The 27,308-nt window shown below is 42.1% G+C and overlaps 1 protein-coding gene across 1 annotated transcript; it reads left to right on the plus strand.

Annotated features, from left to right (window-relative positions):
- The first annotated feature begins 392 nt into the window (after window positions 1-392).
- Window positions 393-19,940, plus strand: hs3st3b1b (heparan sulfate (glucosamine) 3-O-sulfotransferase 3B1b). Its single transcript, XM_020613874.1, has 2 exons — window positions 393-1,240; window positions 17,375-19,940. Exons 1-2 carry the CDS (start codon window positions 660-662, stop codon window positions 17,991-17,993), a joined length of 1,200 nt encoding a protein of 399 aa, XP_020469530.1. The 5' UTR covers window positions 393-659; the 3' UTR covers window positions 17,994-19,940.
- Window positions 19,941-27,308: the final 7,368 nt, after the last annotated feature.

A 27,308-nucleotide genomic window follows, 5' to 3' on the forward strand; every position in this document is an offset into this window, starting at 1 on the left:
AGTGTGTTTTGTTTATTGAATCGTAGCCTAAACAGTTGATGCAGATGAGCTGGAATGTGTAAACCATGTCACAATGAGCCTGCAGGGAAATGCTGAGTTTTCTAAACTCATTTGAACGACTTGTCTGCGCCCGGACACGAAAAGTTTCACTTAATTGGCGTCGAGGCTCAATAAGAAACTTTTCCAAACTCTCAGCACAGTCCCGCTTCATCCCACTGATCTACGGCGGGGACCACCCGTGCTTCTTTCTGATTGGCCCGCTTCTATAAACAAATGGCTGCATATTTATCTCCCGTGCGCCTATTGGCTGCTTCTGCTGTCAATCTCGTGCTCGTCTCCCTTTAAGGTCTCGTGCTCCAGCAGCAGCTTTAACAAGCCCGAGATGAGCCCGGAGCGGTTCCTTGGCGCGTCGGCTGCAGGGTAACAATTTTCCGTATTCTGTCCATAACGATGATTGAATATTACTCAATGCCTCCCCATTCCTGGATATATCATTTTCTTCGATTATATTTATATTAATTGTTTGTTTTTATTTGTGTGTTTTATTTATTTTTAATTTAGGTGAGCATGTGCTTAATTTTGCGGGGATTGCCGAGGTGCCACGGGGAGTGAGTTAGGCAATATGCGCCGCTGGGATAGGATTTTTAACCGAAGGGCTTATGGAATATAGCCTGGTTTGTTACAGCTTCTATGCCTTCTGGTCCAGCCCCGTGAAGAAGAAGCTCATACTACTCGGCATCATGTTTTTAATCTGGGTATACATGCTGTACTCCTGCGTGGGCTACTGCTCCACCATGCCAAGTTTGGTGGTGGACAGTTACCGGGGCAAGGAGACTGGCTCGGCTGTGGCCAAGAGGACAGACAGCAGCAGGATGGACCTGGTGTCCAGACTGCTGGCCAAACCGCAGCCGTGGGAGGATGTAGAGAGCGACTACGAGGAGTCGTCCATCAGGACTGCTGCGTCCAGAGACCTGCTCAATAACGAGCTGGAGACGGACCGAGCCGACGAGTGGGACGAGATGCGGGGCGAGCAGCAGAGAGCCCTGGAGCCCAGCGCCATGTCCAGCTTCTCCAACGGCTCCGGGAGCAAGAAGCTGCCACAGGCGATCATCATCGGGGTGAAGAAAGGTGGGACCCGGGCTCTGCTGGAGTTTCTCCGGGTTCATCCCGACATCAGAGCCGTGGGAGCGGAGCCGCACTTCTTCGACCGCAACTATGAGAACGGACTGGAGTGGTACAGGTAAAACTAGTTGTTTTAGCGCTGCTGCGTCTCCATGATGCTTGGAAACCAAAATGTTGCTACTTGGGACAGTTAAATGATTTAAAAAGCAATTTATACATGGCAATACGCCAACACGTATTTTTTCATATTTATTTTAGTATCTGGACGTTAGAGAAAACTGCCTGGGTTTTATTCAACACCTCAACAACATCGTTAGATAAACTTCAGCCTGGCAAGCGAATGGCCTCCAGACAGGTTTCATTTATTCCTTTTAAAAGCAGAGAATTTTTTTTCATTATAGTCATTATCCAAAAAGTTTGGAGTTTATTGCCAACTGAATTAAACACGGTGAAAACACTAACCCCTGCTCAGCTTCATGCTCATTTAAACCTACAGCTGTGGGCTGGCACACAGTCTGTCTCTTTAAATAAGTGCATTAATTTGGCGGTGGTGTTATGGGTTTATTTTATACGTGTATGCATTTTGAAAGCTTTGACTTGTGCCACATGAGGCTGCTTGGAGGTGACGGTCAGTCCGGCCTGTTTCCGCGATGTGCACTGATCTCTGTTGGACACAGTGCCACACTGCACCTTCACCGTGATGTCACTTCAGGCTTTTCTCTCAAGTATAATTTGAATTTATTTATTTATTTAATGTTTTGTTTCGACTATGACGCGTGTACTTTTCATGTGGATCGAGGAGTTTGGACTTACAGTCAAGCAGTGCTGCTTTCAGCTCTCTAGGCTTGAACACCTGCGCGCCAACGACGGACCCAGAGACGTTTTATACTTTATTATGGTGCATTGTGACATCGAGCTTAACGTGGATGTCACAATGTGCACAAATCTGACTGATCCCAGCGTGATAAGTCCCAAACTTAGGAAATTCCCAGAACTGTTTGGACCATTTTTGAGACCTGGAAAAAAAAAGAGAGAATAGCGTTTTATCTTGTAGAGTATTTATCCAATAGTGTTTATAGACCTGAAATGGTTGAAGGCCTTTTGTCTATTCTTATGCCAATGGTCTCTGCAGGTCTACCACCTGCAATACAAAGTGAGGATCCTTTTCAGAACAAAACCCGCAACAAAGGCCTTTAACGTCCTCAGAGGTCGACAGACTAACATTATCCTTGTCATTTACATCACAGCGGGTTAATATAACCAGCTGAAGGACTGACTGGGTCACGTCCTGATAGAAAATGAAACGAACGTGACAATGTTTTTAACAAATGGTCCACCAGTTTTTAATGTCAATCTAAGTAATATCAGACTGAGCTTTATTTTTACCACCAAAATATAAAGCACTTTATCGATTGGCTGTTGACATTCCACTTCAATTTGCTAAATATTTTAAACATTTTTCTTCCTTTCACCGTTTAAAATGTCAAATCATTTGCCTTGTGCTTAGTTTCACAAAGTTTTGTCTGAAGTCAAAAAACCACTGTGCTTTAATTCTGCAAGTTAAATAGGCTTTTGCGGGACCTTGACAGGGGCCCCAGAAGTGAGGGGCATAATGAAAAAGAGCCGAATGTTTGTTAGAAACAGACATTCACTGTAGACTTTTTTTTGGTTTGATTTTGTAGGAAGGTTTCTGATGTTCACCTGCAGTATTTTCAACTACTCTGGCTAAAGAATTGTGGAAAAGCCTGGTCTGCTAGTTTTTACTCATTGAAATCTAATAAAGAAGTCACGAGTTAAGGTTTTCTGTTGATTCAGAGTGGAAGCTTATACAGTATATGTCTGGAGCTAAAATTCACTTTAGTCACATTTTCTTTCCTGTTGGTGCCAAAAATGACTTCCTTACAACTCTTACACAAAGCTACAGGATGGAGTTAAATTTCTCACTCTACATTGTAAACTAAACATATATGAGAAAACCTCAGCATTGTGCCATTTCAGACATGTTTTTGTCTTATGAGGAATTTTATGCTGCAACAGATACCTAAGCAGTGGTGGTTATAGTTTGCAGAAGTCCATTAACTTGACTCGGGTTGTGGAACAGAGAGATTTGTCCTAATATATGTTTATGGAAGAACGGCTGTAATACACGTATGTTTCAGTGAAACAGCTGGTGTAAGCAGTCCCTGTAGTGGTGGGGGAAAGTTTTTAGTGCTTCTTTTTTTATTTTTGTTGAGGGAGGACGGCTTTAGAAAAGAAATCATACGCTCACACTTGCTCCTCCAGTGTTTCCCATTAGGACCAGATACTGGAGAGGATAACACTGGAATGTTCCAGACAGGAAAATTGCATGGCAGTGAAATTTAACCAGGTGGAATAAGATCTGATTATGGTCAGGGTCATTTATGGAGGTTGCTTCAGATGGTTGGTTGTGTGTTTGTTTGTGTCTGAATTGAGCAAGCGACCTCTAAATGTTTGTTCATTTGCACAATCTATCTGTTGTCCACTAGCTTGCACCATCTTTGCTTCCCTAGTATCGACACACATTTAGAGTTGTACCAAGCAAACACAGCCACAGAGGGAGCAGAAAAGACTCAGGGGAGCAGGAGAGAGAGAAGGATGTGGTGACAACAAATCTTCTCTGGGATTTCTGGTGTTCTTTGATGGTTTTTATTTGTGCCAAAAACAAACACATGACCCGTGCTGTTGACCGAGGGGTCCTTGTATCAGGAGGTGCACATTTTCACAGTGAGGTCATGCATGAACTAGGAACACACACACATAGAGAGAGAGAGTCAAAGCTCAACAGGCCAGTGTGACCGAATGTGAACGGGAACATTGGTTCATTGTTTCTGGTTTTCTGTTTGCACCTGTTTGGTGGTGAGAGTGTAACTGATGTTATCTGGTAGCGATAAGTAAAAAAAAATCCTACTTATCTTCAGAACATACATTAATGGCAAATGTTATGAATGAGCTCCTTAAAAGATAAATGACTCATGCACAGTATAATAAAAAACAGAATCAGCAGTGTTACTAATAGCATTAGTTTTATGTAGCAAGCACATTTTCACACTTTTCAAAGCAAAAGTTACACAATGTTTAAAAAGAGAAATAGACAAAAACCAACCAAATATGAAGCTACGAGATCATGAAAAGGCAGACGAAAACAAGGAAAATGTGCACTAGCTTGTCTTCTTATTTGAGACTTTCCTCTTGTTTGTCCAGAAGTTTTAGTTTAGCGGTTGCTTGGGAGGTTGTCAGTCTTATTATATATTTAACTAGTGATTTACAGTTAGTGTGACATAACACATCACTTTGGAACAAGCTGCAACTCATTCAAATTAATTAAAAATCTGCTCTTTCCACACTTCCCCTTGTTTTCTTACACAAGGAATATTTTATTTACCCCTAACTCTTGTTGACGGCGGCCCTCATCTCGTCCTGTCGGCCCGTGGTGCATGTCGCTCTCTTCATATTACATTTAGCCCAATTGGCCATGAAGGGGCTTTGATATATAATTACTGTACTGTGGTTTTGCTGCCGTACAGAGCTCTGATCTTAGCCTGCTGTCAGGACCTGACAGTGCTGACACTGGTTCTCCTCCCTCAGAGAGACTTTAGTATTAGACAAGAAGCTTAGCAATATGCAGGAGAAGTGGTCATATGGGTGGTGCTGTATTATATTACAGTTTTGACTGCAGTATTGTGAAGATTATTTTAACTGCAGTGTATCAGAAATCTCCAGTCATTTGTTGTTTTCTGTACTAGGGTATTTTTAATTTAGGGAATTTTTGACTCATGATAATGAAATATACATGTATGAGTGGGAGCCTACGTGTGTATAATCCTCCTTGTGTGAAGTGGTTTATGATCAAAGGTTAGGCTTCAGTCGCTGTTGAGAGACTGGTGGGATTGAATCGGTGCCACCCCTGAGCAGGATGCTTCTCTGGTCAGCCTTAGTCTGTGATAGAACACCGTGGAGGTAAACAGACTCACAAAGCAGCGTCAGTAAAAGCTACTTGTGTAGTGCTATACAACAAAAGGACAAATGGGGCATTGTTAAAAAGAAAATCATGTTCTGCTATCAGACTCGGGATGTCTGCGGAAGTCTGTGCTGTTTGAAAGCCGTTATCTAAAGGCCTACTCCCCACCCCTCTAGCCAGAGTCAGACTGCAGCAGCCCGTGGTCTTGTCTGGGACAGTTCTGGATGGGTGCACATCCTTTTATCTGCTCACCACAGGGGTTCTCCTATTTCCATGTAGGTGACCCATCCACTCTCTGTTGCCACTGACCTTATCCTCCTTCCTTCTTCTCAAAGGCCAAACGGAGCCACCTGGTTATACAGACTGCTGGTGAAAGGCATCAAACCAACAAAACATCTGGTGCTGATGTTTGCATACATGTAGAAAGCCAAGCAGTATAGACATGTGTCATTCAAGGGATGTGTTTGCTGCATGTCGGGCTCATCTGTGAAGCCACAAATCATTTTCACCTTCAGTCACAAAAAATAAAACGGCAAACACAAATGTTGCCCTGGCCTGGCTCCTCTGGGATGGCCAGTATTGATCGGTCAGGCCTGATTGGAGGTAATGTGGAAAGCTGGGTTAAGGGCCTTTGACTGGGGTCAGACCCGTGTCTGCTTGCTGACAGGGTCTGTGTGTTGACCATCTGCAGAGCTACAGAAAGCTGCTGGAAGCTCCTACTCCCACTGGGGATTTTATAACCATTCCTCACAGAAAACAATAATATGACAGGACAGTTTTTAAGCCTCCTGGGTTATGTAAATGAGAATGATTTTTTGTTGCTGTTGTTTTTAAACTTTGCATTTGACAGAATTAATGAGTACTGAAACTTTACATGGCTCCTTCTCAATTAAATTTGTGGAGAGGACAATGCTGAATTCAGATGATAGATAGTTTGGCGCTCAGATTATTTCATGATTCCTGGAACAGCATGGCTCCTCAGGGAGCGTGCACCCGGCCAGCCAACCATACAGCTGACAGCAAGTTCACATCCTCCACTCAAATCCTCAGCTGCAGTGGCCAACATGAAAACAAGCAGTTTGAAACTGTGTCACTGTGTTGGCTAAACTTCCACCTTGAGTTCCCAAATGAGTGGATTATTTGTTAATGGTACCCCGTTTCCCCTCGGTACCTTCCAGTTCCCCCACCTCCCAACATTATCTTCAAAATCCTTCCCTTATGAGCCACTTTTCTCATTTCCAGCTGTGTCCTTGTGCTGCTGGTGTGGAAGAATAGTGTCACATGTCATGCTTGGTTTGTCCAATCCTGGGCGGGGTTTGCTGCAGACCTCACTGGCCACAAGTGGCCCTCTCCCAGAGAAGCCTTTGGCCAGTGTAGAGAGACAGAGGCCCTCTCTCGCTGCTGCCTAAGCTGGCGTGGCTCTTCTGAGAATAGAGAGTGACTGGGGGGAGAAACCGTGAAAAGGCAGCTTTCACCCACAAATTATGACTGGTTAATTGTGAAAGAGGAGACCTGTGGAGAGGGGAGTGATGGTGCTGCACCAGTGGCGGTCGGCCTCCCCTTCGCTCTTTCTGATTGTGTCCAGTGAACACTACTCACCCCAGTGAAGACAATATGGCTGCCACAGAGCTGAGGATAAAAACCCGAGACCCTGACAAGAGCTTGCTGCTGTCAAACATTCACACACTCCTGAGTTGACACGGTTGATGCAAACAGAAAAACACAGGAACGCACACACCCATTTTAGAAAGTGTGAGCTATTGTTGGTGATCATCCGTTGTGACTGCTACCAAATGTTTGAGAACCCATTTATTCTTTGAACCTGTAAGGATGAAGTCAATGCAATTCAAGGTCAACAACAATACAATCCCTATAGTGAAGTCTAATGCAGTAGCTGTGGTGGAAGACGCTGCATGCAAACACTCCATCTGTGCACGGTGTGAATTAGACCTTTGTTAAAAAGGTGATAATTTGGATGTTGTCACACATGTCAGAACAGCATCAGACACCCTCCTTTCAGAGTTGATGGTCATTCATTGCTGCTAAATAAATACTCTTTAGCACAATAAAAGGATTCCCCCGGAGGTGGGGGGAAACAAACACTCTAATATGGTTTTGTTAATCTTTTGCTGCTCCTGTTTTAAAGATAGATTAGTCCTGGAACTCCCTGCTGCCTTCCGAAGAAAAGAAAACTATAGAAGGTGGTGGAAGAGGAAAAAGGCATGACAGTAAAACGTCACTTGTCTCAGGTACAGTATTAGGTCCCAGAGGTAGCCATTAGGGTGCTGGAAAGTGTGCTTGCCTCTGGGAGAGAGGAGGACACACTTGCACAAACACACACACACACACACACACACACACACACACACACACACATACACATATGCGCACCCTTGCGGTCATCACTTACAGGGTCTTATCATACACTTACATTCATTTCCAGGAGACTTACCCTAACCTTAACCAAAGCCGACAGTTGCTCTAACCTTACACCTTGTAATTTTTGTAAAATTTGATGAATTAGTCGTGGGGCCCGGCCTCTGGTCCCCACGAGAGACTTCCAGTCCCCACAAAGCAGTGTGCGCCCAGTGTTCCATCCTCACAAGTATATACAAGCAAGGCCACACACACATACACAGAAGGAGAGGGAGCAGCTGAGGTCTCCTGAGGTTTCCATTAGCGTGGCAGTAAAAGAGCAGAGCTCATTAGAAACCCTGAGTTGTCTCTCTGCACCAGGGCTGCTTGACACCAGTCACTCTCTCCGTTTAGATGTACTCCCAGGGCTGCTGGGCTCTCTCATAAGAGCTGTAAGAACACTTCAGCTCAGCTCCGAGACACCCAGGCCAAACTCAGCTCAGTTCCAATTATATTCCACTATAAGCAGTTTTTCTCTCTCATGCGTAACTGATGGAATCAGCAGCCAGGCCTGGGAGCTGCATTCTGTGTCTTTGGAGGCAAAAAAATTCATGCACTATTGTTGAACTGCTACAATTCTGCTCTTACTATGGCTGTGGATTGGCAAGAAACTGGCGATACAATACATACCACGATAACAGGGTTACGATTCAATATACTGCAATACTGTAAGCAAGGCAATATATTGTTATTTTGGAATATCTAATTTTAGGAAAAACTCATAAAATAAGTGATACACCACCATTTGCATAAAATCTCCTGTAAAAAAAGTTAAATTTTTAATGCAATCACAACAGGGATCTGCATTTGCATTTGTCAAAGTCCCTGTAACATCCAACAACATAGCACTATTTGGCATGGGAACTATTCATTTTAAATCAATGCTGCGTTTTTGAGAATCCATACAGTATCGGAAAACATAATTTTGTGGTACTCAAATATACTCATGTTTTCTTACACCCCTAGCTCATGCTTTACATTTTACAAACAGCAGGTCATCGAAAGACCTGGTAAAGATTTTAGTGAATGTCGGTCGAAAGTTAGGTTGTGGATCAAAGAAAAAATAGGGTTTAAGTGGGGTTTTTTAGTGTTCTGTTTTGTTAGAAATGTAAGGAACTGTGGAGTTTTGGTGAAAGTATGTATCCTGGGTGCCAACGGACAAGAAAAAAAATGGAGAGGATATCTGGTGAAAAATAAATAACTTTACTTAGCTGCTGAAAATTTGTATAAAAACTGTCTGAACCTTTGTGGTCAAAGGCTGACATGTAGTATAATTCTGGTAATTCTCAAGTGTGTTTTCTGTCTGTTTTTACTTTTTTCTCCCTTAAAAAAATAGCTTGTCTTCCTGGCACAGAGTTAGATCAGATGCTGTTTCACTTCTAGAGGCTTGATAGAAATATGGTGAAGGGGGTGAAAACATTTGTCATCATGCTCCACAGCCGCCCCCTGAATGAAATAAAACCCTGAAACTGAGCTTCATGCTCTGATGTCTGGTTTTAGCAGTGGTTTGCAGCAGAAATGGTTAAATGGTGCATCTTGTTCTTAACAGTAATTACATTGTCTTCTGGGTGCTCAGGAGATATTTTAGGAGACAACATCTAGGCTTGAATCCAAAGAAAATGAAGGATTGCCTGCGGTTTGCTGTTGCTTTCCCTCTCTGAAAGGAACAGGTTAATTGTCATGGCTATAGTGCTATCGTTACTCAATTTAGCTAATTACACATTAGCTTGCTAGGCAGGCAGTTTTCAGGAATTTGTAAACCATTAACCTGAAGCAACAGCTGCAGTGTGACTAATAGCAGCTAAATAACAGCCCAAACACTGAGTGACACACAGTAGAGAAGAAATCCCCTCTTTAACTCGCACTTTGTAGTTCACCTGACTTTAGAAAGGTGTGCAGGCAGTTATGGATGATAGCCGATTCAAATAGGATGCAAAGTAACTTCCTGGCTTCCTCTTTTTGTTTCTGTATGTGTGAGACTGCCTGTGTCTAGGGAGTGGGGGTGGTGACATGTATGTTCTCCTCAAGTCTGTTTCATCTTTTATTCATCTTTGCTGTAGCTAGATCAAGGAGCCATGTGCCTCTTGGTGCATGTCAAGTGTCATGAAATCAGTCAGAATAGCTGATTCTGCCTGCACAGCCACACAACAACCCTGAAATTCTCACACACACATTCTCGTTCCCATACACAAGCTGGGTCGTCACCTGCAGCCCTTCATTGTTGTTTGCCCTGTTGTTGTTCTTTATCCTTTCACAGTTCATCGGTTTATTGCACCGAGCTGTCAGCCAGTCACATCCTGATGCTGGTGGATTGGTAGAATGTGTAGCTAGCTCCAGGCTAACACCTTCAGCAAACACCGAGAGCAAATACACTGATTAGTGAGGATTACTAGCGCTAAGCAAATTCTGGGTAATAATGCCAAGTGGATTTTAGTGTGTGTGTGTGTGTGTGTGTGTGTAAAAGCTGATGAGCGTGTGTGGCATGTTTGATATTGAGACACACAAATTAAGTAGCCTCATGGCTGCATCATGTGTCGCATATCAAACAAAGCACTGAGATGTTGTTTTGCCCAAACGATGGGATCCTTCACCTCTTTTAAGCCAGAGAAATGAAGTTGTATAGGCAGCATCTCTGAATGCCTGAAGGAAAAAAAAACACCTTCTGTAGGAATGCTGTTGCACATTCATGAGAGGAAAGGAGGAGGCATTTCTGCTTTCTGCACTCCACCATCCCTTTCCCCAGCTCCTCTGTTTTATTTATACCACATGGTGGGATCCCTCGCTTCACTGCAGGATTATTAACACTCGGTAATTCTACGCAGCCTTCGATGGCCACAAACCAATGTGGTTCCAGGCCTGTAAAACCCTTATGGCTCCATACATTCCTGTGTTGTTTTCCAAAGGTGCTGAATAGCAACAAATATACTTAAAAACAGATTCTCTGCTTTTGAAAAATGATAGCTACCCATTGAATTTAATCATTTGTGCTTGTCATGCCTCTGTGGGGCTGTCCATCACATGGCGACCACAGTGGTAGAAAGTCTCAGCCTCACTTAAGTATTTTCAATATATAACAGAGGGGGAGTATCTGAGTTTCTCACTGGGGGGTGGGGGGGTATGACATATAGTCCATGACATTATATGTGGTGGTTAGTCCCCTATTTATTTATTCTGTTGCACTAGTGTCTGATATTGCCTCCAAAACCAGGCTGGGTATGAGTCCTAAACCAGCTTGTGATGATCTGTGACCGCAAGGCCTCATCTCCCTTCTCTTACCCTTCTTTATGTCTTTTCTTCCCTCCTTTACTCACATTCTCTCTGTCACTCTCTCTCCCTCTACTACATACTCACTTACACACACTCAGGCTGTAAAACACGCTACAGTAAAAAATGCTCCACTCTGACAAAGTACGACTCCCTGATTCTAGTGAAAAATGATGGATGGATGGGTTGCATCTGTTGGGTTAACTGTTTTGTTTACATGAAGGGTCAGTAGATTCCCAGGCTGCTCCGCTATAGTGCTGCTTCTTGGTGGAGTTAAGGCTCTGGGAGCTGCATTTATCAACCAGATCATGGCTGCAGAATAGAGTTTGGATGTCAAAGTGTCACTGAGCAAGAAACAAGACCAAGATCAGTTTGGTCATTGCACTCAGTGTATGTTGTTCTGAAAAGATGAAAATAGTAGCTATACTCTGACCTAAGACCCTGTTGTGCAGTCATTGACCATTTTCTTTAGAGAAATTTCTTTCCTCTTGATAAAGACCTTATTAGAAATGCTCTAATTAAGTGATGTAAAACCAATGTGTTTTCAAATTGTGCAGCAAATGTGTGAGCTTAGGCTGCTGGTGTCCACGTCCATGAGTGGTGAATAGTTTAACCACAGAGTTACAATATATTTCCATTGCTCAGAGAAGTACAAGTGGTCTGTTAATCAATTGACAGATTTATCATTGTCGTTAGACCCAAAGGAACCATTGGTAAAGTCAATCTTCTTGCTTCTAGCTTATCCTTATAAATATTAGCTCGTTTGAGTTATTCAGGAGATCCAGGCTTCTATATTTGGATATATTACTCTCTTTAGAACAGGAAGCAAGTAGGTCCTTTTTCAGTGGTGTCAAGAGGGCTGTAAAAACTACATGATGTGTGTCAGAAATCCAGAGATATGGCTGTGTTGATACAACCACTAGTCTGAACCAAATTCCTCTCCTTGCTGACCTGTTTTATTCACAAGGACACGAATGGCACATATGGCACTGTTGGAAATATTAAATTTAGATGGATGATACTGATTTGGGAGGTAAACAATAACCAGTCTGCAGCATTTCAGCTAAAAATCATCTTTAATGGGGACTGGCCAAAAAGTGAACCAGTGTAAACTGTCAAAGTACTGTTGTTGGTATGACAGAAGGGATTTTTAAAAAAAAGTTTATCTTGTCAGGCAGTGGATATAGAGTAAAAAAAATAGTCTGCGGTAGCTCCACTCACACTGACAGGTATCTTTGACAACAGCATTCCCAGTAATCTGGGTGAGGAATTTAGATTTCAAACAGCTGGCTTGCTTCTGGCTGCATGACAGTCAACATCCCTTGTAGGGCCTCGCCATCCCAGTCTGAGCATGTGATATTAGACCAGCCTACATTATGAATCCTTTTAGTATACAGTGATTCGGAGGGTCTTCCGTTCAGCTGTCCTCTTGAGTTTCCAGTGACACCATCATTCCGTGAAGCCTGTTAATCTGAAAGCTCAGGCTCAGGAGGAGCAATGACAGTTGACTCTGATTAGGTTAATTCAAGCTTTAGCATCACCGGGGGTCCATCATGTGGCAAGTACAAAACCAGACATATAAGATGCAGATACACACAGACTCCCTTTAGCATGCATTCCTGAAAGATCTCCATTTTAAGCAGGGATCTCTGGCTCTTGTCATCCAGGAAATGAACTGTCAGAAAGCTCTAAGTGGCCACATACTAACACCTGGACTCCACTCCAAGTGCTTCAAAGAGAGAAGCTTCTGTAGCTCCCTCCTTTTCCTTCTCTGCGTCGGAGTGGCCATAAACTATCTTCCTCATCCTTTTAATTTACTGCCAAAGCCATGCTCTGTGGTTAAACATAATGTCAGACTCCAGGCAAAGTGGAATGTATATCAAAATGTTTGACTTCTCTGTGTGCTTAAATGCTACTAAAATGTTCGGTGAGCCAGCCGAGGCACGTATGACTGCCTCCCTTAATAGTAGCCATAGTGTGTGTGTTGGTATGTGTGTTACATAAATATGTTGCTTACTGCAGTTCCATTTCATAGTACTGTATGTAGGGCTCTCCTACTGTGAGCACTGAGCCTTATAAGGGAATGCTTGTAATGACCACTGCTTTTATTTACCAGTGACTCATTCATCAATTTATGTAATGAACCTTTCATATCTGCTTGTATCATCTATCATCCTTTCCATAGGGTTTTTAAAAACACAAGGAAAGGGATTTTTACAGTATCAGATTTCATGCATTGTCTTAGGGAATCTAAAATGTATGCATGTTCTTTGGATTTGTATGTTATGCTCAAGTGCTTGTTCTCCCCAAGGGTTGAAAAGATCGAATCTAGAAGACGCTCGACTGTGAACGAACAAGTAGCAGTCAAGATCTTTATCGTTCAATAAGGAATAAAGATGCGTCTTTGTATTTCCGGAAAATGCTTGTATGTCCACCACACTGGCCCATGTGAAGGGCTTGGTTAAGAGGCCCTTAGAAAAGAAAGGGGGCCTTTCAGTACTTTTCTCTCATTTCCTCCTTCTCCTTCTTCCCACTTGTGAAGTGTCACTTTGCTGTCAGACCTCAAGGCCCAATTGCCAGGGACTGGGCGTAGTCTGGGGATCAGTGGAAAAGAGAACAGGGTGAAGAGCAGATAGAAGACTGTGAAGTGCTTTAATGAAAAGAAAACACATTATTTCAGCAAGTACAAGTGGTGTGTTGATAATTAGTGTGATTTCCCAGAAGTAGCCGATTTGCTTTTATTTTTTTCTTCCTAATCCAGACAAGTTGATTCAGCCTCTACTTAGAGCTACTTAGTACTGCTCAGTGTACACTGTTGTCTGGGCTGGCGTTAGCTCCCTTGGGGCGACAACACTGGCTCCAGGGTCTTTGAGCCATAGAAACCAGACAGCTTTTGCTTTAAATGCTCATAAGAGTAAAGCCCTCCCTTCCCCAGTGGAAACAAAATGCCCTCTGATTTGTCTGTTTTCAAATAAACAAACCCTAATTTGAGATTCAAATGCTTTCAGCATCCAGACATGTGAGACAATGGAAAACCTTTTGTATCAAAGAGAAAATCAACTAACACACCAAATAGTTTTTTCTTTTGTCTGTGAGCAAACTAGTCATTTTGTTAGGGATGCTGTGACACAGACAGCTCAGTGGCAGCCTGTTATCATCAAATCAAACGTGACATGAGGGAGGCAGAAGCATCAGACAGAAATAACCCTTTTCCTGCCTGCCGTTGATCTCCGGTGGGATGAGGGCTCTTTAAAACACAGACCAAAGGGCCACTAGCCGGCCTCCGTTTGATGCTGTGATGTGACAAGAGCTGCTGCTTTGTGTCTCATCACTGTTTTTGGCGTGCCTCTCAACTTTGAAATATTCTCAATGATGCAGGGAGGCATGCTAGAAAAAAGAGCAGAGATATGTTAAAGTGTTTGAGTACAAGCTAACCAGGGAGTAGTTTTACTTCATTTTATTTGAAGTCAAGTGAGTTATTTACAGTTTTTTAAATTAATTCTTGCCATATTAGACAGTCTGTCAGGTCCTTGGTATGTAAGGAGGACAGGGAGATGTTTGCATGGCAATTCTGGCACACGTTCCACTTAAAAGCTCTCCAAAAGGCTTCTCTCACTCGAGGTTGAGGAGGATGGTGAAGTGCTCCACTCAGCCCTGGATAAGCACTCCCCTCTCTCCCTCTATGTGCCCCCCTCCCTACCCAGCCCCCATTCCCGCCCCTCTGCCCTGACCACTGCCCTACTCACCCCTCTGCTCAGGGACAATGGCTCACTTTCAAAGAAAAGCAGGAAAAAAGAGGAGCCCCATGTCACAGAATTGCCTGTTTGCTGATGGAATCCTTAAAAGCTGCACCTCATAAATCAAAAAGAGCATAATAGGCATTGTTTCTCCAAGAGCTACTTGTCCCACTAAAATGCCCCTCCTCTGCTCTCTTTTCTGTCCCGTTGTCCAACCATCTCCTTGTTTTATTCTCCTGCAACCCCCAATGCTTGATAAAGGGGAAAAGGATTCTCTAAGCTTGGATCAGCATAATCTGTCACTGTGCACATTGGAACTCAGGCCTCCTCCCTGTCTTCATGCTGCATTGTCACATTGAAATCGGATTAGATGGGAAGCTGTTTGCCTCTCCTCTGCGGCTCTGGACTCTTTATGCATGTTTGCACAAGGAATGACAGAAAAGTTGCAGGCAGTATCAGCACTGTGCATCGAAAGAATAACGAACAGTGTGCAGTTTAACTCAAGCGTGTTTGGTTTATATTCCTTGAATACATCCAAGAGGTGCTGTATAAACAGATTTAGGTTGTGGCAGAGAATTTTGAACGTGTGTGTGTGCTCATAATATTTTGCTTGCATTTATATCTGTACACATGCTTTGCTGATTGAAAGATCTGTCTTACACTTGCAGAAAACCACATGTTGTATCTGTTTTGATTTCAACAGGCTATTAATGAGTTTTTGGAAACAGCCTTGCTTTTCCTACGCCTACTTCTTTCACCCCAATGATGTGTCAGCAATCAAGAAAATATAATCATAATTAGATCACCGGCACTGCATTAAGATTACACAAATCTGCCAACTCCATTTCCATAAAGCGTTTTATTAGTTACGTGACGTTACCTTGGGCATTTTCTTTTCTATCAGCATTCCCTCTTCCTTGCACATAGATATGCACATTTGTGGAAAGCCAATGTTACATGAATTAGCCATGAGCTGCATAGACATGAACTAGATTCTGGTTTTTAAGAGTATAGCTGAGGTTCTAGGGAGAAATCATGTATTACAGACTTCTGTGTGTACGGAATGTGTCCCATGTTGTAGTTTTGATCTCTTTTTACTTTCTCATTGTGTAAATACTCTGCATAGGATTACACAGTATTTAAAAACAATAGACTGCAATATTACTGTGTACACAATGGTGTATCAGTACCAAAGCCTTAAGAATAAAGGCGAGGCCTTTACACAACAGGCTAACAGGAGTCTTACCTGTGAGAGTGTGTTCACCCTGATAGATTGGTGTCCCTGGTTATCTCTCTCTCTGCCTTTGTGTGTTCCTCCTTTTAGTGCTTATTGTGTTTTTCCTTCTTGAGGGTCTGGGACAGTCTTTTTCATCTAACTGTCGCTGTAACAAGTAGGATGACTAGTTCTAGCTGTTGTCTTCTCAGTTCACTTCCAAAGAGGCATAGAATGTAGGCTACTGCAACAATTTCTACCACTAGTGTGTCAGCATTGACAGATTAAAAATACTGTGTATCATCTAGTATCCTAACTAGCGAAAATGCATGGCATGTTGTTATGGTGCTTTAACTGTGGCCCAAATTTGAGAGTGAATAGCAGTGAGTGTTCTTGCTAATAAGGTAAACAAGAGACTTCTTCCTGTCCTCCTTACGTGATTGGTCAACACAGCGTCTTTGCTGGATGATGTCACCATCCAGTGCAGTAAAAGCTGAACTAGCTTCAACAGGGCTGTGTCATTTTGCCAGAGCCTTTTGTGGTGCTGGTCCTGGCTGCGGTGAACACAGTCCCCTCAAAAATGAATGGAGAAGGATGTGTTTTTTCACACAACTCAGTCTGATAGAGAAAAGCTTATAGAGGAAAAACCCAACAAATCCCCCTTGAACTACCACTTGGCCACAGTAGGGAGAAAAAACTCCCTTTAATGGTCTCCAGTCTGAACCTCTCCCATCTTACCAGCACCAGAATCACATCTGATCATGCAGGCTAGTTTTTTTCCTGGTGTGAGGAAGTGTGCTCCACACCCCAGTGTCAGTCAGACACTTCTTATTGCCCATGGTTGGCCACTAGGTCTGAAACATAATGCTGAGAGATCAGAGTGCATTCACTTTTCCTTCAAAAACATGTTGAGTCTGCATGTACTGCAACATATCTGTGTGAAGCCAAATTAGCCAGCCCTCACACAAAACCCAACACGTTCTTCTTAAAAAAACAGATTCCCTTCTGAAACAAGTCTTATCATCTTTCAGTGTGGTGTCTTTTTTGCATGTTGGATGGAAGGCAGGGCACTACTATATGGCACAGCTATGCGTGAGTCAGCAAGGCGGACTGAGTGGGGTTTTGTGCTCCAGTCGTATAAAGAGGGAGGTAGATTTTAAATATAACTAACCACTTTGGAACATTACTTCCAGAAGTGGGGTTTAAGAAAAGATGAGCTCAGGGAAGATAATGGAACTCACACATGCTAAAAAATGCATTGTAAGGCTGATCAAAATTATTCAGGGAAAATGATTAAGGGGTAACAGAGCAGGCTATCTGCAAATAGAACCTAGTTCTTAATCCCTAATATAGTTTAATTCAGGGCCAGTTTGTTTGGAATCTTCTGTAAATGTTTTCCTGTGTTTAACTATCCACATCTGTTTTCTGTCAGATGTGAGATATTATAGGAGTGAGTGAGCTTGTTGATGTTGGACAGCTGCTTGTATTAATAGGTTTTTGAATCCTATAAGGCTACATACAGTCATTGAGTCACTGATTACAGAACAGTGTACACTCCATCAGCTTGATTACATTATGCAAGACCTTGCATCATCCTACCCTTCTCCTAACCTGATTATTGTGTCCTTGTTCTTTTTTCTTCAGGGAGCTGATGCCCAAGACCCTGGAGGGCCAGATCACCATGGAGAAAACCCCCAGCTACTTTGTGACGAGAGAGGCTCCCGCCAGGATCTCGGCCATGTCCCGGGACACCAAGCTGATCGTGGTAGTGAGGGACCCCGTCACCAGAGCTATCTCAGACTACACACAGACACTGTCTAAGAAGCCTGACATTCCCTCTTTCGAGAGCCTCACCTTCAAAAACAGGACTACGGGGCTCATTGACACCTCATGGAGCGCCATCCAGATTGGCATCTACGCCAAGCACCTGGACAACTGGCTGCAGTACTTCCAGATGGACCAGATCCTGTTTGTGAGCGGTGAGCGTCTGATCAGCGACCCGGCCGGAGAGCTGGGCCGTGTGCAGGACTTCCTGGGGCTCAAGAGGATCATCACAGACAAACACTTTTACTTCAACCAGACCAAGGGATTCCCATGCCTCAAGAAGGCAGAGGGCAGCAGCAAGCCCCACTGCCTGGGCAAAACCAAGGGGAGGACCCATCCCAACATTGACCCAGAGGTGGTACAGAGGCTACGAGATTTCTACAGGCCCTTCAACATGAAGTTCTACCAGATGACAGGTCATAATTTTGGTTGGGATTGATGTGAAAATCATAAAAGACAATTTTGTTAATTTGTTGAGAAGTTTTTTTCCCTCTGTAATTCAAAGGCAAGATGTGGAGATTTTGCTATATATATGTAAAATGTACAGAAATCTATTTTATAATAATTTATTTTTTATTTCTAAGCAATTAATTCACTAAGCTGCCTAACCATATTTGTATATAACATCTAGCCCACATGTCTTTAACATTCCTTATTTGAGTTTTGAATTCTCCTGCTCCTCCCTCATTGTCCCGTAAACTCTGTGGATTTATTGGTGTTTAATAATAATAATAATAATAATAATAATAATGTAGATAATCACAAATGACTGAAGTAGAAACTGGGGTGGAAAATGTAATTGCGCCATATTACGGGTACAGAGAAGTGGAGAACACTGAACCTTGTGCATCCTCATTATTGCATGATGCTTCACAACTTTACCTTCATCTTTTTCGAACCCTGTCGATCTGAGGTGTGATCCTTTTATAAGCTCTTTTACGGAACACACACATCTTCCATTAAAGTTTTTTACAATCCATTTTTTCCATACTGATATTGAGCTAAGCTACAGATCTTACATCCCTTTCCATTCAATAACAGGCAGACCAATAGGCCTAATTGATCCTCATTGTGTCACTCATGGTTAAAGCATACAGCTGCCCTCTCATTCTCAGTGCTCCTGCTGCCTGCTCTAATAAATGACCCATCCATCAAATGTTAAATCCCATCTCAGTCCACATAGTGGGGGCCTGTGGTAACATTATGCTAATCGGGTAAAGGTAACTGGCAGATCAATCGAGCCGCTGCTCTTTAACTTCATATTAGAAGCTTCGTTGGCTCAGAGCCAGGCTATCTAGTCAGTTCAAAGGTCACACAAAGTCTCAGTCAAATTTCCTTAAGAGGCATTTGATTTGTTGAGGAGAGCAGAGCAGGAGTACAGTGGGTCAATGTGAGCGAGCATTTAGTTTTTACAGTAAGATGGAAAATCTTTGCGTGAGTTAGCAGAGACATAGCTGTCAGAAATTGAGCATAAAGATAGAAAAGATGAACCACGACATGGCTTCACCTCACTGAAATAGCGCTTCTTCAAACAAAAGCCCATCAGGTCCCATCTTAGATCCCAGACTAAAGAGATCAAAGGAAGAGGAAAGGTTTTTGTGAAGCACTCTTAGCACACCAAAAACTGCCTCAGACAGGGTTTCAGTGTCTAACCACTTGAGTGTCATCAGGAAACCTCATGTGCCATCGTCCATGGCCTCTATACTTTATGCCTTATTCACCCTTGTCATTCTCACATGTCTTATCTCTCTTTACTTGCTGCCAAAAAACCTGTAATATCATGTTTCATACAGCTTGAGTCAGTATCTCAGCCTTTTACCCTGCATTGCTTCTTTGTTTTTGTCATTCTACTTGAATTCTTGATATGCAAGAGGGAGGAAAATGTGTAGTTATCATTCGTTGATGTGTTGCCCCATCTCTTTGCAACGGGTGGCATGCTGTTACTATATATATGTACACAGGGAGGTGGCCATGCTATGCTACTTTACACTGTGCTATGCTATGCTATGCATGCTCAATGTGGTGGCCATTATGAAAACACATCACATCATGGGAAAGGATTATTAGCATCCAGAAGAGGACTTCATGTGTTTAAGTATGGTCCACACTGAATGTACACAACCTATCCTCACACATCCCCCAAAGAATTTTTAAAGGTAAGCTTGTCACCCAGTTTTAGTCAAAAGTTAAATTCGATTGTGATTTTTTTCCTTTTAAAGTTAAGAAAATGTTGGGCCTTTTTAGCTAGCTTGGGCTGTCATTAAAGCTGAATTCTGCAATTTCTCTTAGTTTCCAGTTGAAACCAGATCCCTAGTTTAGCCTCAAACCAGTGGCTGGTAGCAGGGGAGATGGAGGGTTGTTTCACCGTATTTTTTTTTTTTTTTTTTTTTTTGGTTTTCTTTTGACAGAGCTGCTGCTTGAGTGATGAAGCTCCTGGTGAAATATTAAGCCTTCATCTCCCCTTTTCTCCTCTGTCCAATGTTTGATTGTAATAAAAAGCATTTAAGATGGCCTCTCTTCACAAGCTGTCACATTCTGGAGTAAAGTCTGATATTCTCCCTGTAATTGACTACATTGGAGTTCTAGTTCATGCAATTGAGGGGGTTTCTGAAACAAAAAAACTTGCACTCATGGCTTTACTCCATGTTGCTGCATTAGGTATGGTTGAGTTTTATTCAACCTGTTTTAAGATCTAAAATGTTAGAAATGTTTGTCTTACCCACATATAATATGTATCTAGAGTAGCAGGTCTGTATGTACAATAATGAAAAAGACATGTAAATCAAGTATTTTGTGGTATATACATCAAAGGAATTAATTTTACACAATGTAAAAGCAAAATGGAAAAGATGTTTCTAGATGATCAAATACTGAACATTCATAATATTTCTTTGTATGAAGAAATAAAGTATATATTTTACCAAAACCTTTGTGCCTGGATTTAATTGACTGTCTCATAAAGTTTTATTTACACTGCAAATTACACATGTTTTTGTCTCAAAACTGCATCTAAAGGTTATGACTTATGACTTTTACTTTCATGAAAGCTGTACTAGCAGAACGAGGGGTTAAGAAAAGACCTTAGTCACTTAGTTTTAGCACACTGAGCTGCTAAGGGATATACATTATTGCACCATCACCGCATCTTCCTTTGTTCATAGGGACAAAATTCACAGTTCACATATGTTCATTTTCATCCATTTCATTATTTATTATTGTATGTGTGCAGGCAAAAGACTAATCATTGCTAAAGGGTTGTTTGTCCCACTAACTAACTAACTAGTCAGAGAAAATATTTCTTTTACTCAGTTTTATTGGAATTGTTATTAAAATGTACATAAGTATTAGAGGCATTTTTTTCTTAAAGTTGATTTAATGTTGATTAAAAGTTCATTAAATGCTGAGAGCACCAAAAAAAATTTCTAGTGGAGAATGGATATCTGAAGCATGGTTAAATAAAACTCAAACTATCTGCATATCAACATAGGTTAATTGAGCAGGGGTTTTTTTGGACAACTGACCCTTTAGTTAGTTGGAGAAGAAGAAGAAGAAGAAGTAGTAGTTGTTGTAGTTGTAATTGTAGTTGTAGAAGCAGTAGCAGTAGCGTTTTACCAGCTAATTATGTGGCTTCAACATTAATTCGTGAACGAAATAACTGTTTTCACGCGTTGTTGCTGCTACGTGGAGTCTGAAAGGTTCTTCTGCTGGAGACATGTCAGCTGTGGTGCTACACAGGTGCACCTCCAACCGGAAGTCGTGGTTTTTCTGTCCACGATGGCACAACTTTGGGACCAGTACACTCGCCAACTCTACTGAAACACTGGGGACACCTGGGTCATTAAACCAAGGTAGGCTGAAGTTTCTTTGGTGCTCTTGTGCCCGCTGTGTGCAGACTTTGCTTTGGTATTAGCTGTGTATGAGATTCCTTTAGTGGTCAAGCATAATTTTTGGTTGTGGTATTTTAATGCTGTTGATTTTAAATATTGTTGAAATATGAATGCTCGTGTTCTAGTAAGTGAAACGGACTTAACTGGTTATGAAAATGGCCCTCTTAGTGGTTGCAAAAAAAATGCTGTGGCTAATTTTTTGTTTTCCTGTTCTGGCACTGTGATTATGGAAGGAAGGAGGCCTGTGTGGTTTCAGGTGACCTAGACCTGTGTGGGAGGTTTGATTGCTGGTAGTGGTGGGTCTGCTTGGTTATCGGAAATGCCCCCTCCCAATATTCACGCACTCACTCCCTGTAAATGCAGCCAGTGTTTCCTTATGGCTCATAGTGAGATACACCTCCAGGGTCGTTTATTTACAAGGCTCTGAAACACCTCTATGTATTAACAGGGTGCCCATTCACATTATCAGATGACCATGCAATGGGATATTGACATCCTCAGCAAATTGTGGCTTTTGGCAACTCATAATGGCTGTAGATTAAAAATGTGCAGAACAAAGGACTTGTGTTTGGTTGTCGGTTATGCCCCAGTTTTACACTTGATTGTAGCTAATATCAGTCACAGTTTGGTAAAACTTTTGTCCTGTTTGCTGTGGTTTTGATACAGTTTGGAATAAATAGGCAATTTATTATTCAGTGTTACCTAATTTTTTTTATACAGTTTTCTTAAACCTCCAACAAAACCAGTTAGGTAAAGTTTGGAAGTGATCAGAATAAGTTTTGCTTAAAAAATAAGAAAGCCTCGTCCAATTTGAAAATCAAATTTGAAACATGATATTGTCATTTTTAACATTCTGAAACCTGCAACAGTACAGCCATACCTGAGATATGTTTACTCTTTGAGCTCAGGTAGTGGGTACTCGAACTGATCTAGTTTTCTAAATTAAAACTGACTCTGTTTTCTCGTTGTGCTCTCAGGGGTATAGCTACAGTAGATGCTCTATATCTGACTGAAACATCCTGCTAGCTGTTTGTGTGTTTCTGTTAGGTATATAAATAAAACCAACAAAATATCCAAGCTGCAGCACACAGCTCAAGATGGGGCTTATTTCAATAAGGAAGAGTTGAAATATTTTTGTAATGTAACAGAGATACAACAGTTCTAATCCTAATTCACTTTACTGGGGCAAAGATGGGTGGATAAAAAAAAAAAATCTTTTAATGCAATTAAAGTTCCCACCCCAGTTTGTGTTGGCTAAACAAACCAAATAGTCCTTTCATGTTTTCCAACCCCCAAGGAAGAGGTGGGCTGTTATGGAACATGGCAGAATTCCCCACAGTATGCATGCTGTGATGTGGTGGCAAATAAGAACATGGGTTAAGGATTTCCTCCCTGTCAGCCATAGACGTTCTAAGGGAATAAAACATTAATATGTAGGAAATAGGGTGTTTACAGTATCTCTATTAAAAACAACCTGTGTTCAGAACTTTAATCACTTTGATGCTGAATTGTGTTAATATGGTTAATGTTACATATAAAGTTGCCTCAAAGAACATTCAATGGGAGAACTGCTGTTACCACTGTGTATATGCCAACATGCAAACCGTGTTTCCAGGCAGAAAGAATCAAGTTTCAGACAAGAATCAGACAGTGACAATGTTCAAACAAGATGTGTAGATGTGACTGAGACAATGCCAGTCAGATGCTGTGGGGGCAGGTGTAGCAGCGCTGCTTCTCCACAGAGCCACAGTGGAAAATGTATCGCATGAGGTAAACAGTGGCCCATATTACAGCACAATATGATACAGTGTAAACAGAGCTATCAGTAACCCTTGAAGCTGAGCAGCATGTGTTTGCCAAGCCCGGTCCCCATACAGGTAGTGACTTGCTTTTCACCAGAAATCATCGTTGATATTTACACATCTGGAGCCAGATAATTACTCAGCTGGAGCATTGAAAGACACACCGGGGGGAAGGACAAACAGGATGTAGTGTGAATGATGAAAAGGAATAATGAAAAAAAAGCCCTAGCTTGGCAGGTTGAAGTGCAGCATGATCTCTTGGCAAGCATCCAGATTGTTTTCTGACTCTAAGCCACCTTGTATTAACTCGCTACTAACCTGATTAACCTGTTCCTGGATCCATCAGGAGCAGATATAGGAATGATAGATTCCGGGCTGGCAGCCAGGCGAGCCATCTTGACCTAAATGGTTTGTGTAATTAACAGAGAAGCTCGGTGGAATGACAGGGGGTAATTGTAGCGTTTGCAGATGATGTCTTATTGTCATCGAGGGTGCCTCCTGGGCTGTTACGGGTACGGGCGGCTGCTGCTTTGGGATGGGAACAGAAACCTGGCAGCACTAGACACGCAAACCCCCAGTTGATTCTACCCATTCACCGCCTCCTTACTGATCCAAAACCCTTCTCCCCCACCTCTCCGATCCCTTGGCACCCCTGCTAGATCAAGCTGCTGTAAAGCAGTTGCATGATATCCAAACAGCCTTGTCACAATAGCTGGAAATATGGCAGAGGGGCTGCGGGGGGTGGGGCATTAAAAATGTAGCTCTCCTTTTAAAGCTCAACATGGAGCAGGTCTTCAAGAGGGAAATGGTGGCTTGGTGGATGACTTCACATGCAGCCTTGCACCTTGGCCTTTACTATTCCCTTGTTTACGCTGTACCATGTGCACCTTCAGTGGTATATGACCCTTGTAGAAAGAAATTCTTGATAAAATGATATAGTGCTATGTTATGTATTTGCAAAACTGTTCAAATAATTGTTTAATCTGTGTGGCCTTTGTAAAGATTTGACCTGTGGACATGACATGCTGTAAGGAGGTGCAGAGAGACTCAGAACAACAGGAAGTCGTGCAGATACATACTGAGATGACTAAACTGTCTGCACGAGAATTGTGTGTGGGTGTAAGGTCTGATTGTCTTGGCTTCAGATTATCAACATTTATCAACATTATATGAAATTCTAGGATTGACATTATAATCTGCATTAGCAAATATATCTACAAGTTTACTTTAGTATCATACAGTGGGTACAGAAAGTATTCAGACCCCCTTAAATTTTTCAGCTGTGTTCATGTGATATTTCAGTTTTTCTTTTTTAATAAATCTGCAAAAATGTCAAAAATTCTGTGTTTTTCTGTCAATATGGGGTGTTGTGTGTACATTAATGAGGAAAAAAATTAACTTAAATGATTTTAGCATATGGCTGCAATACAACAAAGAGTGAAAAATTTAAGGGTGCTCGGGGTGCTTCCTCTAAAACTGTCTACTGAAAGGTCAGGATGTGTGGTTCTGAGAATGTCACAGATCAAAATCTGCCTGGCGACAAGATCACCAAATGAGGGGTCAGAACGAGGTCAACAAACCAATCAAGGAACGAGGATGAAGGACAGCACGGATGACATCAGATCTACCATCCTGACTGTGTTATAAATTCTCTATGCAGGAGAAACTGGGGGATCCGACTTCCTGCAGCAGCTATGCATTGACTTCTTTGTGTGATAGGGCTTCAGATAGAAACGGAACCCAGAGCTCTGTATTGCTTGTCTTGAATATCTTTTCTTCATCAAGGTTGTAATAAATATTTTAAAGGTTCTTCTGTTTTCGACTCTTCCTCAGAAATGAACATGCAGGACGCTCACCCTGCAGATATTTTGGGGGTGTTTTTATCCAGGGTTTGAAATGTCTCTGGGGAGAATTACACTAGCCTATTAAGAACATGGAAAACAACATGTATGTGGCTGTTTGTTGTTTGCTCACAATACTGTTGCCAGTGTTCCTTCTCAGTTAGGGTCTGTCCTGATCAGCCACATTGTGCATCGGCTCTGACATTACTCAGGTCCCTATTGCAGTGCGCCACTTTATGGTTCAAGAAGATTCTTCCTCAGTTCCCCCAGGATCAGGTCTAGTACCGATTTAATAATACACAGGCCATAGATTGGACATTTTAGGATGAATTTTGGACCTAGACTTGGTGTTACCGGGCTCCTAGCATTGCATTTTAAACTGTCTGTCTTGGCTGTGTTGTTTCTCATCCTTTCATTTCCTTTGTCAGAAGTGAAGCAGATTCACAAAGAACAGGCTGAATCAACATGATCCTTTTTATACTAGATATTAAAGGGTCAGGGACTGATACAAAAATAAGTGACTGTAGATGTAGTATGCAGTAGTTTAGACATGCATATATACCTGTGTCAGTGCAATTGGGTGAGAAAGGTAAATAATGAAATGCCTGTGCACACTTTAAAGGCAGGATCGTCTCAGTGGAATTTCCCACAGTCTACAAACAGCGCTAGACATCAAAAAGTGACCTACTGTCAGTGTTCAGAGGGATTGGTGTGTTTCTTGCTGCCTGCTGAATTTAAATCCAAATTTAGATGATAAACTGTCTCATGCTACATTGAAAACCTCTCACAAATGAAAGAGTTGACTAAACTAACGTCAGGTCCTCTACATGCCAAACATAGCCTCTCCATCTGGGGCCTCATTGGACCGTGCTTCCCACACATCCCCTGCTACCGTTGTCTCTGTGTGACAGATGTCAGACATGCTGTGACAGGCTCAGCCCCAGAGATGTTATGTTGAGAGGAAATACAGGGATCAAGAAAGAGTCTATCTTATCACTGCAGGAATAAAAGGAGATCAGTCGACACACCTGAGGAGAAGCCTGTGCTGGTTTACAAGGGGGTAATGGCCAGGCCCGTTAAACAATGATGCTGTTGCAGTGGGGCTCTACTTAGCTGCCTGTCGGGTCTGCTTCCCTCAGATCAGTCAGTTACACCTCACCTCTGTCACCTTTTTTTCAAGCCAAGATCAACTTGGAGCTCGTCTTCTGTTATGGCCCCTTTTCTATCCTCGGCCCTTTCATATAGAATGATACAGTGGAACTCAATACTGCTCACAGGAAAATCCAAGATCATTTAGTGCAATTTAAAAGATAATATTACAGTTCTTACAGATCAAGATAACGAGATCAGTGTGGGATCACGTATTTGGAAGCCTAGGAGAACACACTGACAGCCTGTTCATGTTACATCACTACTTGTTTCCTTCCAGTTTGTCACATCTTCTTATTTGAATGCAAATCCATGTTTGTCTGATCCCTGTGCCAGGAAGAGTTTGTGCTACACAAGTGTAAAACCCTCCCTTCTGGTGGCACGAAACCGCTCCTGGCCCTATAGATGTCTGTGTCACCAGTGGATGCAGGAAGCAGCAAACTGCCTGACACACCTGTCTGTCTCCTGGTGGCCAAGAGGGTTTTTTTTTTTTTTTTTAAATTGGGACATGTAAAGGAAGAGTAGAAGGCAGGGGGGGTTTTTTTTTTTTTTTTTTTAAATGAGGACATGTAAAGGTAGAGTAGAAGGCAGGTGGGCTGCACTGATTAAAGGGAATGAATAAAATATCTGTACATTAGACAGATGTTTTGACTGGTGTTGATACACCTGCAAGAGCTGTCTCAGTGCAAGTGATCATTACTGCTAGTGATTTTTTAAAATTTTTTTTAATGGTGCCTGGCTTTTCTATTTGCATTAGGGTGATTTTACAGAGCCCTGTTTTTATATTTAGCTCCAGTGTCCAGCTCAGCTCAAGAAAAAAAGCATTGGGTTATTTGCTTTTAAAGCATTTTACAGTATAAATGCTACATTGTTTGTGTCAGTTCTTTAACCTTATCGTACTGTGTAGGTTCTTGTTGCACACATGATGTAGAGTATACTGCAAGTACAGCAGATGGAGCAGCTCTCAGCCTTTCTGCCATTTGGTCATAAAACCCATTTTTGACACATGAAACACAAATATGTATTTGTGTTTACTTGTGGGCAGGTAGGAAACAAAAAATTAGGATGAAAGTAA

The sequence above is a fragment of the Monopterus albus genome, unplaced genomic scaffold (genome assembly GCF_001952655.1).
Source record: "Monopterus albus unplaced genomic scaffold, M_albus_1.0 scaffold139.1, whole genome shotgun sequence".
Taxonomy (NCBI): domain Eukaryota; kingdom Metazoa; phylum Chordata; class Actinopteri; order Synbranchiformes; family Synbranchidae; genus Monopterus; species Monopterus albus.